Raw genomic sequence first — 14,567 nt, 5'->3', positions numbered from 1 at the left:
ATGCAAAAAACCCCAACGTTAAAACAGGAGCAGGTGAGGCTGCAAGGACAGCCTGCAGCTCAGCAGGGCGGTGAAATGGCTGCTTCTACGTTGCCATGGCCAGAGCTCAAATAGCCCCAGGTGACTGTGCAGCTCTGGGACACCCAAGTAGATGAGTTTGGCCAACGAGGCCAACACTTAGGGCCCATCTGCAGAAGGATCAGTGACACCCCCCACCCCCCCCCGGGGTTTTTACCCTCCCAGCTCAGAATTCCCCCCCCCCCCCATGGAATCCAAAGTGATGTGGAGTGGTAGAAGGAGACCAACCCGGGTGGCCTCTGGGCCCTGGGCTTGCTCCTTGCTTGGCTGCTGGAGTCCCCTGGGGACCCTGAGGCTCAGGGTCTTCCTCCTGTCCCAGGCTGGAGGTAAAAAGAGGCTGTGGGGCTTGTGTGCCTGGACTCCCCATGGGTGCACGCGCACACACACAGATCGCAACTGGTATTTATCACACCACCTTTTATTCCTGAAGCTGTTATCACTACTAGCAGATCACCAGAGGAGAGGGGAACGCCAGATGGGAGATGAAACAGCCCTTGGGCACCTTGTATCAAGTGTCTTGGTGTAGGGAGAGTTTGGAGCAGCGAGGAAAAACAAAGGTCCTTTTTGTTGTTGTGTTTGGGCAAGGTGGGAGCAGGAGATAACCAAATTAGGACAGGGTGGGAAGAATGAGGGGTGTTTTTTCTCTCCTCCAGTGGAGTAGGAGGAACTTCACCCAGAGTTGGTGTTTTCTGCTGATGGTGGCCATGCTTGGTCCCTGTCCTTCCCTTCATATCCCCGGATACACAGATCTCTCTCCCCTCTCCCACGTGCGCCAAGATAACCACAGTCCTGGTGGACTTCCAGTCTCTGAAGAAGACCTCCTGGCTGGGCTGGCATCACCGGGCTTCACCAGCACGGTGTGGGAGCTGGAGCCACTCATGCACAGAGCTGGTGTACCCCGTGGCTGTGGTGGAGCCGCCGGTGCGTGATAACGTTGGAGCTCTGGCTGAAGCTCTTCCCGCACTCAGGGCAGCGGTAGGGCTTCTCCCCAGTGTGCACCCGCCGGTGCTTGGTGAGGGACGAGTTGACGTTGAAGCCCTTCCCACAATCCCCGCAGACATAGGGTCGCTCGCCAGTGTGGACCCGCTGGTGGGTGGTGAGATGAGCCCGTTGGCTGTACTGCCGCCCGCATTCCCCGCACCGAAACGGCTTCTCCCCGGTGTGCACGCGCCGGTGACGTGCCAGGTTGGAGACCACCGTGAAGCTCTTGCCGCACACACCACAGAGGAAGGGGGTCTCCCCGGTGTGGCTGCGCTGGTGGGTGAGGAGGTAGGAGCTGGTGGTGAAGCCTTTGCCGCACTCGGAGCACTTGTAGCGCTTCTCCCGCTGGCTGGCGCTGCAGTGCCGGACGAGGTGGGGTCGGTCGCTGAAGCCCTTGCCGCAGTCGGTGCAGCTGTAGGGTCGCTCGCTGCTGTGCGTCCGTTGGTGGGCGATGAGCTTGGAGCTGATGGTGAAGCCCTTGCCACAGTCAGCGCAGGTGTAGGGCCGCTCGCCACTGTGCAGCCGCTGGTGGGTGATGAGGTTGGAGCTGCCGCTGAAACGCTTCCCGCAGTCGGGACACTCGTAGGGCTTCTCTCCGGTGTGGGTGCGGCGATGCTTGATGAGATCGGAGCTGACGTTGAAGCTCTTCCCACAGTCCCGGCATGGGTACGGGCGCTCACCCGTGTGCAACCGGCGGTGGGTCACCAGGTGGGAACGCTGACTGCAACGCCGGCCGCAGTCGGGACACTTGTAGGGCTTCTCCCCGGTGTGGCTCCGCCGGTGGCGCACCAGGTTGGACACCACGTTGAAGCTCTTGCCGCAGTCGGCACACTGGTAGGGTTTCTCGCCCGTGTGGATGCGATGGTGTGTCACCAGCGCCGAGCTGTGCCCGAAACCCTTCCCACAGTCAGGGCATTTGTAGGGCTTGTTCCCACCATGGCTCTGCTGGTGACGGAGCAAGTTGGAGAAGGCCCCGAAGCTTTTCCCACAGTCAGGGCAGGGGTGCTGGGACTCCCGTCTCCGGGGATGGAAGCTCTGCTTGCTGGTGGGATGAGGGATGGGTTTATCCCTGGGGCAAAGGCTATGGGGGAACAGCAATTCCCTGCATGTCCCTGGAGTTTCCCACCCAGGATGACCCCGGGCCTCCTCTTGGCCCTTCTCTCGGGAGCTCTGGTGGATGTTGGCTGGCTCATGGTGCTGGGAGATGTCCTCCAGGCAGGTCTTGATGTCTGTGTGTGCGACGCTGTCCCTCATCCCACTCACCATCCCATCCCCTGCAGAGGAAAGAGAAAGAGATGACGAAGAGTCAGTCCCTGGCTGGGATGGAAAAGGGAACCCACTGAAGAAGCAGGGCAGGGGAAAGCCAAGAATGAAGAAAGCTCATGTGAGCTCCACCTTCAGCCCAGGCCCAAACCCTGAAAATTGGCCAGCTGGAGAAGCTTGGGCTGAAGTTCAGCTTCAAACCCCAGCTCTTAAAACCCTCCGTAACTCAAAAGGAGAGCTTCTGCCTTTGCTTCCCATGGGCCGAGAGTTCCCCTCCAACGTGCATCTGGAGGCAGCATCTCCCAAGAGACCAGGAGAGGTTCTGGGACCCCTCTCCTAGGAGATACCAAGCTCAGGGTGGGTGTCTTAGGGCCTGGGTAGAAGTCCCAGGTGTCCTGCTTTTCTCCTAGATGCTTTCTAGGTTATTTAAGCCAGTTCCTCACTGTGGAAGAGTTGTTAGAGAGGGTTTTGCGTCTGAGTCCTGGGGAGCTGGGGCCCACGTCTTCTCCTCCAATTCCAGCCCAGAGGAGATCCTGTCAGGCTGAGGGTCGGCAGAGCTGGTTCCTGAGACAGAGCAGAGGTCTGGGTGCATTTGAGGAGCTACTATGAGAAGATTTGGGGGCTCTGCTGGAGAGAGGATGATGCAAGGGCTGGGCACCGCTGAGAAAGGTCTCCCTCCTTGTTCTCTTACATAGCATCTCCTTCCACCACGGCTGGAGAGAACGTGGGGCCAGATGGACCATTGGTCTGACGTAGTAGAGCATGTGCTCCTCTGAAGAAGGTGGGGATAGAGGGTGCTATGGGTCCCCAATATGCGTCCCAAGGGGGAAGCACAATTGCCAGAAGCAATGGGGAAAGTCTCCCTCACCTCCAAAGTCTAGAGGACCATCCCCTGTGCCCACCCAATCCCAAGACTTAGCCCAGGAAGGAGGGAAGGTGCATCCTTACCCAAAGAGGAGTCATTTCCAGCACTCTCCTGCATGGCTTCCCGGTACTGGGCCCGCTTGCTGGGATCGGTGAAGTACCGAGCCACCTCCTTGAAGGTCACTGGACACTGAAACAACAAGGATTTCCCAGCTCAGCACCTGCCACCGTGGGTCAGCTCAAGGCAGCAGGGAGAGGAGCCACGGCTACGTTCGGCAGAGCTGCAGGAGAGCCAGAAAGGATGCTGGCAAGGATCAGAGATATCCGGGTGTCGTTCCCCGTGGGGTGTAGTTAAGCTGTGGAAAGCCTTGCTGCAGGACATCACGGATGCTAAAGGGTTCAGAAAGCAGCTGGGTAAGCTTATGGGGAAGGAAAAAAAGAAACTGGAAAACACTGAGAGTTGTTAAACACCCAGCAATGCCTGATGGGGATGATGGAGCTGAAGGAGCTCAACGAGGCTGGGCTCAACCTCTCCACCCCATCCTCTGTGCCTTTTCCTGTCCCTTGGAGACACAAAACCCCATGCCCTACTGTGACTTTCCACCTCCCCTGTGTTTCTGACAGATCTCAGAGAAACCCTTCTGGCAGCTTGCACCCAGGCTCAGCCTTGAAGCATGCCCACCACGGGCTCCATCCTCTGCTCCTCATCACCTCTCTTGCACCCTGACCGCCACCGGTATATGGGGACCTCTTGGTTCAAAGGGAGTTGCAGGAAGGTGATAACCCACAGCCACGGTCACAGAGCAGCTTGTACAGCCCCACCAGACCCGGCAGAGGGTACCTGACGTTTCACGTCAGCCAAAATGCACTTGCCTACCCCGAAGGAGAGACTCTCCCTCACCTGTGCCGGCTCTGCTGTGGCCATGTCCTTCTCCGTCCCTCTCCGCAGCGATGGGGATGCTCTGCTGGAGCCTATGGAGGGAGAAGGAGGTGCTGAGCTCTTCCCTGGGGGGAAAAGCTGGGAGAAAAACCCTGGACAAATCCAGGCAGTGCCCTTTGCATGGGCATCTGTGCAAGGGAAGAAGCAGCCGCCTTCATTCCTGCGAGGTTTTTCCCCTCGGGACACAAGAGAGGGCTCAGTCAGCCCTTGCCCAGCAGAGCTCAGCTTTGTTGGACCTTTTCCACCTTCCTGGGAGCAGATCTGCTGCTCGGATCACCAGGATCCCAGGTCCTGGGAGCAGCTCTTGTCTCCCCATGCCTTCTTGTGGCGCAACCCCATGCACAGGGATGGGGCAAGGACAGGGACTGGTGCTCCCTCTCTCTGCTCCTTGCACTGGTCCCAGTACAGGGACTGGGGCCGGACTGGGAGGCAGGGCAGCCCGTGTGGGTCTTTCCCTCCTGCCCTGTGCCCATCACCTGGAGTGTCTGGCTCAGAATTTGGTGCGGACAGAGCCCCGGGGCAGAGGGCTGTTGCGTGCCTCGATGGGCCTGGGGATGCAGGCAGGGCTCTGCCTGCCCCACGCCGGCACCCGCTGGCACAGCCCCTGCTCGGAGCACATCCAGGATCCCTGGAGAGCCCTCTTCTCCCCTCCGCTTTCAACATGCAGCTGATCCAGCCCCTTCCTGTGTCCTCCCATACCCAGCCGAGCTGCAACACTCCCAGAGCCACCTGGGCTGCTCGGTGTCCCCCAGCACCAGGGCTTGGTTCCCCCGGTCTCCCTTGAGGACATCCATCCACTGCCACCAGCCAAGGAGTGATGGAGCAGGGAGAGAGGATCAGGGAGGCTGCAGAAATCAGCTCCGCTCCCTCCTTCAGCGGGGAGGCAGGGGTTAAACGCCTGTGCATTAGGGAGGGCAGGATTTAGAGATAACTCCCCATCCTTGCGCTCTTTCCAAAGCAAATTAAAAGAAAATTATTGCTTCCCCTCCTCTCCCGGCTTTTCCCAGCCAGGGAGGGATTAAACCACCACTAAAACCCCTGCACCCACCGTAGAGAAAAGCGTCCGCGTGGTTTCAAATCTCCTGGGCTTTCTCGGAGGCAGAAATCCAGGCTCCTCTCTCATTCCCCTGCTGCATTTCTTTATCTTCTTGTTCAGAGAGTTGTGTTTTCCTTGGCTTTCGTGATCTCCTTCAGCAACAAGGAGGGATACCTTGGTAAGTGGAAATTCCCCTCCTTCCCACCCGCAAGCGCATGACTCCTGAGCCTGGAGCTTTTGGGGGAAAACAATCAGTTTTCACCAGCCACGTGATGAAAACACGGTTTGGGCCACTTTTCCAGGTGGAAAACCTAATTTCTTGCTTGCACAGCTCGCATCCCTGATGCTGATCGGGCAACCAGCCCGGTGTCCCCCTCTCCCACCTGGGGGATGTCCTGTTGCCCCAGAGAGACCCCCATCACCTTCCCACACTTCCCCATGGTTGCAATACTCAAATATTCCCGCTGCTGCTGTCACGACCCCCCCTGGCAGAGTTTCTAGCAAGGCTGGGGCTCTCCAAAACCGCTGGGTAAAAGAGAAGGGCGTGGGGGCAATGCGGGTGACGGGGCAGGACCGTAGCGGGGTCCCATGTGCCCCCCGTGGGTGCCGGGGAGCCTGCGGGGAGGGTCGGGATGGGGGGGGAAGCCGGGGTTGGGTTACCTCTAGAGGGCTCTGGGTAAACGCTGCCGCCGAGGAGCCTGTTCTTGGCGTCTCCTCTCTCCCGGATACCGGCTTGGGCTTCCGGAGTAAAGCCATGCCCGGCGTCGCCTCCATTGTGCCCCGCTGTCAGAAGGCTCGGCGGTCCTCGGGGTACAAGGAGGGGTCTGTGCATCCCCCTCTCCTTGCAGCCTCAGCCTGGGAAGGCGGGTCGCTTCTCCCGGAGAAAGCCCTGTGGAGGCAGCTCCAGGCTCGGCTGACAGCGAGTCCTGAGCCGGGGACTGCAGGTAATGGGGAGAATCCCAGAGCAGGGATGTGCCCCCGCTCTGCAGCGGGTCCTGAGCTGCGTCGGGGCTGGAGCTTGCAGGATCTGGCCCTTGGGGATGTTCCCAGGAGCAGCGGTTCCTTTGGGGAGAGGACGGTAGCTAAGCAGGATGGAGAAGGAGCCCTGGTCCCTGCATGCATCCAGGGCTCCCTGGGGATGGGGCACACAGCCCAGCTCCTGGGACACGTCCCCCAACGTCCCATCACCCTGGGAGGGCTGACTCCCAGTGAGATGAGGACTGGGGGAACCGGGATGCTGGAGGGAGGAGGGCAGAGATTGCTGAGGGACGTGGTCTGCCAGAAAGATGGGGGGAAACAGGGACCCTGCTGCCCCCCCATCTCCAAGCTGCTCCGTGGAGGCTCAGGCTTAGTCCTGGATGGAGGGACTGTCCGTGTGCTGCAACCCGGGGAGAAAAAAACCCAACATTTCTCGAGGCACCCCCAGAAAAAGCATCAAAACGCAAGTAAGAAGCACTACACGGGGGGATTTCCTTCATTTCAAGGGATTTTTCTTCCCCACAGGGGATTTTGAGGAGCCTTGAGCAAGGAACGGAGGGAAAAACCTTCATTCTCCTGGCTGCCTGTGCCTCTCCCCACCATGGAGCCGTGGGTGATGCTGGACCCGCGGCAGAAGGCCCTGTACCAGGACGTGATGCAGGAGAGCTACGAAACGCTGATGTCCCTCGGTAAGCAAACACAAAAAAATCCTCTTTCCTTCTTGAACATCCCCCCCCCCTTTTTTCCTTGCTCTTTTTTTTCCTGTCTCTGGCAGGGAAGCAAAGGGATTGCGAGCGGGATGGGAAGAGGGGAGGAAGAATCCAGGCAGGTTTTGAGAGGGATTTCCCCAAATCCCAGCCCTCTCCTCGAATTTTCTGCAGGAAAATGTTATTGATCTCTCCGCATTTTTTTTTATTTTTTTTTTAATTGGAAATACGGGCAATGGGGTGCGCTCAGCATTTCCACATTCCCAGTTCAAACTGGGATCAGGTCTCCCATCGCATCTCTCTTCCTTCTCTCTGGGAAACCAGGTTTTTTTATGGGAGTCCCATTCCCGCTCCATCAATTTAAATGCCACCCCCGGCTCCGGTCGAGGCCATGCTCTCCCCTTTTTCTCCTTTTCCCATCTCCCCAGCAGCACAGGGGCTGGTGAGTGAAAAAGCAGCGGAGGAAGGAGCAGCGGAGGAGACCTGCGAGGAGCTCGAAGCGCGCTCATCCCGCAGCCCGGAAAGGGAGAAGATCCTCGGCTCGAACAGGCGGAAAATGAAGCGCCCGGATAAAGCCGTGCCACACGGCGCCGCCAAGATGCCCAAAGCCGCGGCAGTCCCCAGATTGGACTGTGTCAAGCCCCTCCGCAGGGCGGCCAGCAAGGGACCGGCACGGGAGCGGCCGTTCAGCTGCGCCGATTGCGGCAAGAGCTTCCCGTGGGCTTCGCACCTGGAGCGGCACCGGCGGGTGCACACCGGCGAGCGGCCTTTCGGCTGCCCCGAGTGCGGCGAGACTTACAGCCAGAGCTCCCACCTCCTCCAGCATCGCCGTACCCACGCCAGCGACCGGCCACACAAGTGCAGCGACTGCGGCAAGCGCTTCGCCGGCGCTGCCGAGCTGGCGGCACACGGCCAGGGCCATGCCGCCGAGAAACCCCACAAGTGCAGTGACTGCGGCAAGGGCTTCGTTTGGGCATCCCACCTTGCCCGGCATCGGCGGGTGCACACCGGGGAGAAGCCCTACCGCTGTGCCGAGTGCGGCGAAGCCTTCAGCCAAGGCTCGCACCTCGCCAAGCACCGCCGCAGCCACACCGGCGAGCGGCCCCACCGCTGCCCGGCTTGCGGCAAGACCTTCTGCCAGAGCTCTGACCTGGCCCGTCACCGCCGAACCCACCTGGGCAAGAAGGCCTTGCGCTGCAGTGACTGCGGCAAGCTTTTCCGAGCTGGGCCGGCACTGGCGCGGCATCAGCGGTGTCACCGGCGGGAGCGCGCCCACCGTTGCGCCGATTGTGGGAAGGGCTTCGTCTGGGCGTCCCACCTGGAGCGGCACCGGCGGGTGCATACAGGTGAACGCCCCTTTCCATGCGGCAGCTGCGGCGAGCGTTTCGCCCAAAAAGCCCACCTCCTCCAGCACCGCAAAACCCACTCTCCCGACCGGCCCTACAAATGCGGCGACTGCGGCAAACGTTTCGGCGAAGCTCCCCCCTTCCTCGCCCATCAGCGGGGTCACGCCGCCCAGAAGAGCTACACTTGCGGCGAGTGCGGCAAGGGCTTCGCTTGGGCGTCCCACCTCGAGCGGCACCGCCGTGTCCACACCGGCGAGAAGCCCTACGAGTGCCCCGAGTGCGGCGAAGCCTTCAGCCAGAGCTCCCACCTCACCAAACACCGCCGTAGCCACCTCCCCAAAGCCGCTTTCCCCCTCGCCTCCCAACCGCTGCCCCCCTCCAGGACCCGGATGGTGGGGAAGAAGCCCCACAGCACCGCGGGGCTGGTGAAGCCACCCGGAGCCTGCAGCGGCGAGGAGCCCTGAAGGACCGAGACCCCCCCCATGGGTGCGCTGGATGGGCAGGGAGGACCGTGCCCAAGGCAAAACTCGGCTTGGGGACAAATCGAAGGACACCAAGTGACATTTAAGGGGCGGAGGGTGGCACCGGGGTGGGTGACGGGGCTGCTCCAGCGAGGCATCGGGGTGGGATGTCTCCCAGCAGCGATGGGTGAACGGTGCCTGCACCCTGCCGCGAAGGGGACCCCGGAAAGGGACGTCTCGGGGGAGAGGGAGCCTCTTCCCAAGGGGAACGGTGCTCTTCTCCACCGGGAAAGGGTGGGGGTAACCTGGGGCTGGTTCTTGTGCCAAAATCCGGTGCCATTTGTGCCTGCTCCTTGCTGTCAGCAGGCTGGAGAAGGGGACGCCGCGTTGCACCGATGGAGAGGGTGAGACGCCAAGGGCGCAGCGGGCTCGGCGGTGGGAGGTGCCGGCATGGGGCGAGGAATAAAAAGGGAGCCCCGTGCCCCGCAAGCCGCCCGTGTCTGGCTCTCCTTGTGCACCAACCCCTGGCTCCGTCGCTTTTCCCTGCTCCAGGTAGGAAACACCGCGAGCATCTTCTCCCTCTCCAAAGACAAAAACACGCCGAGACAGGCAGAGGGGTTTTTCTTTTTTGCTGAACTACCTTCTACTTTATTACCTGCTAACCCGAGCCGAGGAAACCCGGCCTCTCCACCCTTGCCAAATTCCCGGCTCGGCGCATCCCAAACCGCCCTCGGCGCAACCCAAGCAGCATTTGGGGGTTCTCAGCAAGGAAGCAGCAGAGCTGGTGACTGATGCAGGTCCCCATGGCTCTTTTCCGAGCCGTTTGCCCCCCAAAAGCTCCCTGTGGAAGGGCGTTCCCCGGGTGATTTTACCGATGGGTCCCCTCCCATACACCCAAGCTGTGTCGCCCCCCCTTCTGCCCCCCCCCCCCCCAACAGTGGGGCAGAGGATGAGGAGGGTTACAGGGAGAAGTGTTGTCTCCCCACCGCCCTAAATTATCACCCAGCCCTTCCCAAATCCACCCCCAGCCTCCCCCGGCCCTCTTCTCCCGGTCTCCCCCCCCGAAGTCCCTACGCTGGCTGCTACCCCCCGGCACACACTGCTCACCCTCCCCGTGCCCCCTCCCCACCACCACTTCATCCCCCCTTCCCCATCCTGACCCCCACCCCAGGGTATCCTGCCCCCCCCCCAGCTGCTGCAACAGCCCTTTCCTACCCTGTGCCGGGGAGGGGGGGACAGGCCAGCCTCCCACCTCAGCCATGGGGCGTCCCCAGAGGCAGAGGGTGGCTCTGAGCACCCACCCCCCGCCCCCGGGTCCCCATGGCCCCATCTCAAGAGCTGGGAGGAGGCAGGGAAGCCCAGGGCTCCTGGGGGGCAGAGGCATCGCTTTGCAGGGTGTCCCCCTCCCCAGGCCCCCACGCCATGGCGGGGGGCAGGAGAGCCTTGGCAGCCCAGCCCCTGGGGGCTGCGGAGGAGGAAGAGGAGGAGGAAGGCACGGGGTGCTGCTGGAAAACAGAGCTGGGCTCTTCAGGCCAGAGCTCAGAGGGGGTGGGCGTCCCCCCTCGCCTCTCGCCCTCCCACCACGCAGGCGGCAGCAAGGAGAGGGGGCTGCGGCCCCCGGTGCCGGCGGCAGCGGCATGCAGTCGCTGGTGAGCCGCCAGGGCCGTGCTGAGGCCGAAGGCTTTGCCGCATTCGGGACAGATGTGCCGCTTCTCCGGGCCGCCCTGCGTGTGGGCACGCTGGTGCCGGTTGCGGTGGGAGCTGCGGCCGAAGCATTTGCCGCAGTGAGCGCAGGAGAAGGGTTTCTCGCCGGTGTGGGTGAGCCGGTGCCGGTCATAGTGGGAGCTCCAGGCAAAGCCTTTGCCACAGATGCCGCACTGGTAGGGTTTCTCACCCCGGTGAAGCCGCCGGTGCCGCTCCAAGCTGGCCGGTGTGCTAAAACCCTTGCCACACTCGGGGCAGGTGTGGGGCCGGCCCGGCTGGGCGGCGTGGGTGCGGCGATGAGCCAGCAAGGTGGAGCTGACGGCGAAGCTCTTCCCACACTCGCCGCAGCGGTAGGGCCGCTCGCCGGTGTGTACCCGGCGGTGCCGTTCCAGGTGGGAGCTGACAGCGAACGCCCGCCCGCACTCCCCGCAGCGGAAGGGCTTCTCCCCGGTGTGGATGCGGCGATGACGCTCCAGGTGCGAGACCCAGCCGAAACTCTTCCCGCATGCCCCGCATGGGTAAGGTTTGCCGCCTCCTCCGGCGCCGGCTTCCTCGGTGGCTGCCGGCACGGCTTTGGTGGCGGCGCCAGCTTGCTGCTGCCGGGCATGGGTGCGCCGGTGCTTGGCCAGGGCTGAGCCCCAACGGAAGCAGCGTTTGCAATCCGGGCAGGGGTACGGCCGCTCACCGGTGTGGACACGCTGGTGTTTGAGGAGGTTGGAGCTCTGGCCAAAGCATTTGCCGCACTGCTCGCAGCGGTAGGGCCGCGGGGGGCTGGCAGCAGGTTCGGCACCGGCCGGCGGCGTCTGGGTGCCCTTGTGCTTGAAGCGCTGGGGGTCTGTCTGGTGGTTGAGGCGCTTGCCGCAGTCAGCGCATTTCTGAGGAGGTGGCGGGGGCTCTTCCTCCGCCTCCCCGTCCTCCTCATCCTCAGAGGCGGTGGCGGCAGCGTGGGTGCGCATGTGGCGGTCGAGGTGGGAGCTCCAGGCGAAGGCTCGCCCGCATTCGGCGCACTGGAAGGGCTTCTCGCCAGTGTGGATGCGCCGATGCCGCTCGAGGTGGGAGCTCCAGGCGAAGGCTTTCCCGCACACCCCACACTCGTAGGGTTTCCCACCCAGGTGGCTCTTCTGGTGCCGGTCAAGGGCCCCCGGATCGGCGAAGCTGCGGCCGCACTGGGGGCAGCGGTTGGGTTTCTCCCCACCGGGCGCATGGGTACGCTGGTGGGTGAGCAAGGAGGAGCTGACGCTGAAGCGGCGCCCGCAGTCGGGGCAGGCGTAGGGCCGCTCGCCCGTATGGACCCGCTGGTGGATGGTGAGGTCCGAGCGTTGGATGAAGCACTTGCCACAGTCAGGGCATTCGTGCGGGCGGTCGCCAGTGTGGATCTTCTGGTGCTTCACCAGGGCTGACTTGTGGCTGAAGCTCTTCCCACACTCGCCGCACGTGTTGCTGGGTTGGCTCTCGCCCGGGCGCGTGGCCGTCTCCCCCGGTCCCCTGCTCCTGCCCACCTTCACCCCAGCCTCGGCGGGGCTCGAAGGATGCTCCTCGCCCGCAGGTTTCACCACTTCGGGCTCTTTCTCAGCAGCTTCTTCTCGAGGGGGTTCCTGCTCCGCTCCTGCTCCATCCTCTGTGGGGCACAAAGAGAGAGAGACACAACCCAGGCAGGAGACATCGACTCTCCCGGGGCTGGGAAGGTGGTAGGAAAAGGAGAGCAAGGAGGGATCCCTCCTCCTTTTTTATTTCACAGATTCTTCCAGGTAAGCACCTCTAGCAGAGGCATCTCCGATCCCCATCGCTCCTCTCTGCCACCAACGTGGACATGGTAATTAATACACCACCATCTCCACTGCACCTCCGTGGACCACTCCAGAAATGCGGCTGTCTAGGAAGGGGGTCCGGCATTTCCATTTTGGCCAGGACAATGCCTCTGGCATTACAGTCTCTCCTCCCCAGCACCTCTCTTCCATGCCGTGGCCAAACCAGGGCTTGCAGCCTGGGGTACGGTGGCAGCCGTTACGGTGGGGGTTTGCCCATTTTGGGGAGAGGTCGGCAGGGGGGAAGCCCTCCACACTTGCAGGAGTCGAACCGAGGCTTTTTCCCCGCTGTGGTTGAGGCACGATCGGAGGCTCACCTGCGGCCGGGGTGTCCCTGGGCACATGGAGATCCAGGGCTGTAGGTTCATCCCCGTGGTCCAGGCGGGACAGCAGATCGGGCTTGGAAACGGGGAATTCTGGAAAAGAGAGGGGGGATGAGCAACATGGGTCAGGAGGGTCTGCCCTCCCCAGCAGCCCCCCCGACCCCAGCACCCCTTGCATGAAGACTCCGTCCACCCCAAATTTTCTGCTGCGGGAGGGGGTAGGCTCCTCACCCAGCGCCATCAGCGTCTCGTAGCTCTCCTGCATCACGTCACGATACAGCGCTCTCTGTCGCGGGTCCAGCAGCACGTACGGCTCCATGGCTGGTGCCACCGGACCCCCTGAGAGAAGGAGGTAACCCCCCGTAAGCAGAGCCCAGCATGCAACCCATCGCCAGCCGTCATCCTACGGATTTGCATCCATCGGTTGGACTCTTCATGCAAAACCCTCTATTTCATTAACCTGTGGATTCTCTAATAATCTAATAGATTATTATTCTCTAATAAGCTAATAGAAAGGCCAAGCTGAATCATAAAACGGGGGTAAGGCGTGGGGACAGGCGGCTAACAAAAACCTCCATCCTTTACCCCGCCGCCTATTTTCCCAAATCCTGCAGGAACTTTATACCCTCTGCTTCTATCATATCTGGCTGAACAATTTTTATTTTTTTTCCCCAAAGTTAATGGGGAGGAGGAAGCAGAAGGGGAAAACAGAAATGCAAACAGCACGATTCCTTAAAAAAAAGTGAAAAAAAGAGAGAAAACCCAGCCTGTGAAGAACATGTTTCTGTAACCTGCAGACAACACTCTGCTGAAAGATCCTTACCGTAAAATTAATTTTCACCCAGATTTTATCTAACAGCTAATTCCTACCGCACCAAACCCTGGGTGCTCGTCCACAGGATCCTTCACCTTCCCAGAGACTCCTGTCCCAAATTTTCCAGAACCTCCCCCCAAAAAAAACCCCCACAGCAATCGCTCCTCCTTCTCGAAGAGGTTAAATCACACAGTTATTTCTCTACGCAAATGTCCAGTACTCGGAGCCTGTGCTCGGGGAAAAACATGAGTTTTCCCAGCTGTAGGAAGAGGGTTTGGGGCTCTCCTTTGCAAAAATCATTTAAAAGCAAATTACCACCACTCCCCTGACCCTTTCCTCATCCTCCTCTGTGAGCAGCGGGCGTATTAGGATCCCAATGCGTGGGTTGATTTATTATTTTTTTTTTTTTTCCAGCAGCAGAGCTGTTACAGCTGCGGAGGACGGAGGAGGTAGGTTGGGAAAAGGTGGATTTGCAGAAGGTTGTCGCCGACTTACTGATGCCAGGAATAAAAGGGCGATTTCAAGCACGGACCGCAGATCCCTCCTGCAATTTTTGCCCCCCTTTTTTTTTTTTGAAGCCCCCACCAGCATCTCAGCCTGCTTCATTTATTCCCCGGTAGTTTGCCATCCTGCTAGGAAAAAAAAAAATAAAAATAAAGGGGTCAATACCACACACCCCCACAGACACCTCTGCTCCCGGCCCCCTCCCCCGGCAGCCCATCCAAAAATGAAACCCACCCGCCCAAATGAAGCGAGGGGGGAAGGATGGACGCCTGCAGAAAGACAACGGGGCTGGGGTTTTGGTTTTTTGGGGGGGGGGTTTATTATTTTTTCCCCCCTCCCCGGGGATGGAGAGCATCCGGGCACCGAGTTTAAGCCTGGTGTGTGTGCGGGCACCCTGGGGAGGAGAGCCGGAGGGGACGGGAGGAGAGAGGAAGGGAAGGATGGAGGGGGAAAGGAAGGGGATGGGGAGAAAAAAAAAAAAAGGAGCCATTTTCCGCTCCTTCTCCGCATCCAAAGACCGAACCTCCCCGTTACCTGCGGTCTCCGGCTCAGGAGGTGCTGTCGGCAAAGCCCGGAGATGCCCCCCCCCCTTCTTTTTTCCCCCCAGAAAGCCCCTTTTCTCCCCAAAAAAGTGGAGCAGGGGGGGGCAGCGAGGGGCTCTGTGTGTGTCCCAGGGATGCGAGGGCCACGGGGAGCGGGTCAGCACAGCGCGGCAGCCGTGGCGTGACCGGGGAAGCCCGGTCCCTCTGCTATCCCGAGCAAT

The 14,567-nt window shown here is 60.9% G+C and overlaps 2 protein-coding genes across 4 annotated transcripts; one reads left to right on the top strand and one right to left on the bottom strand.

The window, feature by feature from the left end:
* Positions 1–484: 484 nt before the first annotated feature.
* LOC143171328 (uncharacterized) lies at positions 485–14,537 on the bottom strand. The gene is made up of 9 exons (XM_076360256.1): positions 14,339–14,537; positions 13,796–13,929; positions 12,718–12,825; positions 12,481–12,579; positions 9,988–11,976; positions 5,823–5,945; positions 5,175–5,314; positions 3,271–3,376; positions 485–2,333 (listed from the first exon to the last, which is right to left on the bottom strand). The coding sequence occupies exons 3-9, from the start codon at positions 12,803–12,805 to the stop codon at positions 955–957; spliced, it is 3,924 nt and encodes a 1,307-aa protein (XP_076216371.1). The 5' UTR covers positions 12,806–12,825; positions 13,796–13,929; positions 14,339–14,537; the 3' UTR covers positions 485–954.
* LOC143171317 (uncharacterized) lies at positions 5,323–8,804 on the top strand. Of its 3 annotated transcripts, none has more exons than XM_076360235.1 (3): positions 5,323–5,340; positions 6,666–6,829; positions 7,276–8,804. In XM_076360235.1, the coding sequence occupies exons 2-3, from the start codon at positions 6,742–6,744 to the stop codon at positions 8,655–8,657; spliced, it is 1,470 nt and encodes a 489-aa protein (XP_076216350.1). In that variant the 5' UTR covers positions 5,323–5,340; positions 6,666–6,741; the 3' UTR covers positions 8,658–8,804. The 3 variants fall into 3 exon arrangements, with proteins under 3 accessions (XP_076216350.1, XP_076216352.1, XP_076216349.1); XM_076360237.1 differs by lacking the exon at positions 5,323–5,340 and adding an exon at positions 5,932–6,106 and having other exon boundaries at positions 7,279–8,804; XM_076360234.1 differs by lacking the exon at positions 5,323–5,340 and adding an exon at positions 5,932–6,106.
* Positions 14,538–14,567: the final 30 nt, after the last annotated feature.

This window comes from Aptenodytes patagonicus, chromosome 27, assembly GCF_965638725.1.
Source record: "Aptenodytes patagonicus chromosome 27, bAptPat1.pri.cur, whole genome shotgun sequence".
Classification (NCBI taxonomy): Eukaryota; Metazoa; Chordata; class Aves; order Sphenisciformes; family Spheniscidae; genus Aptenodytes; species Aptenodytes patagonicus.
This window is presented reverse-complemented; position numbering and strand designations above follow the sequence as displayed.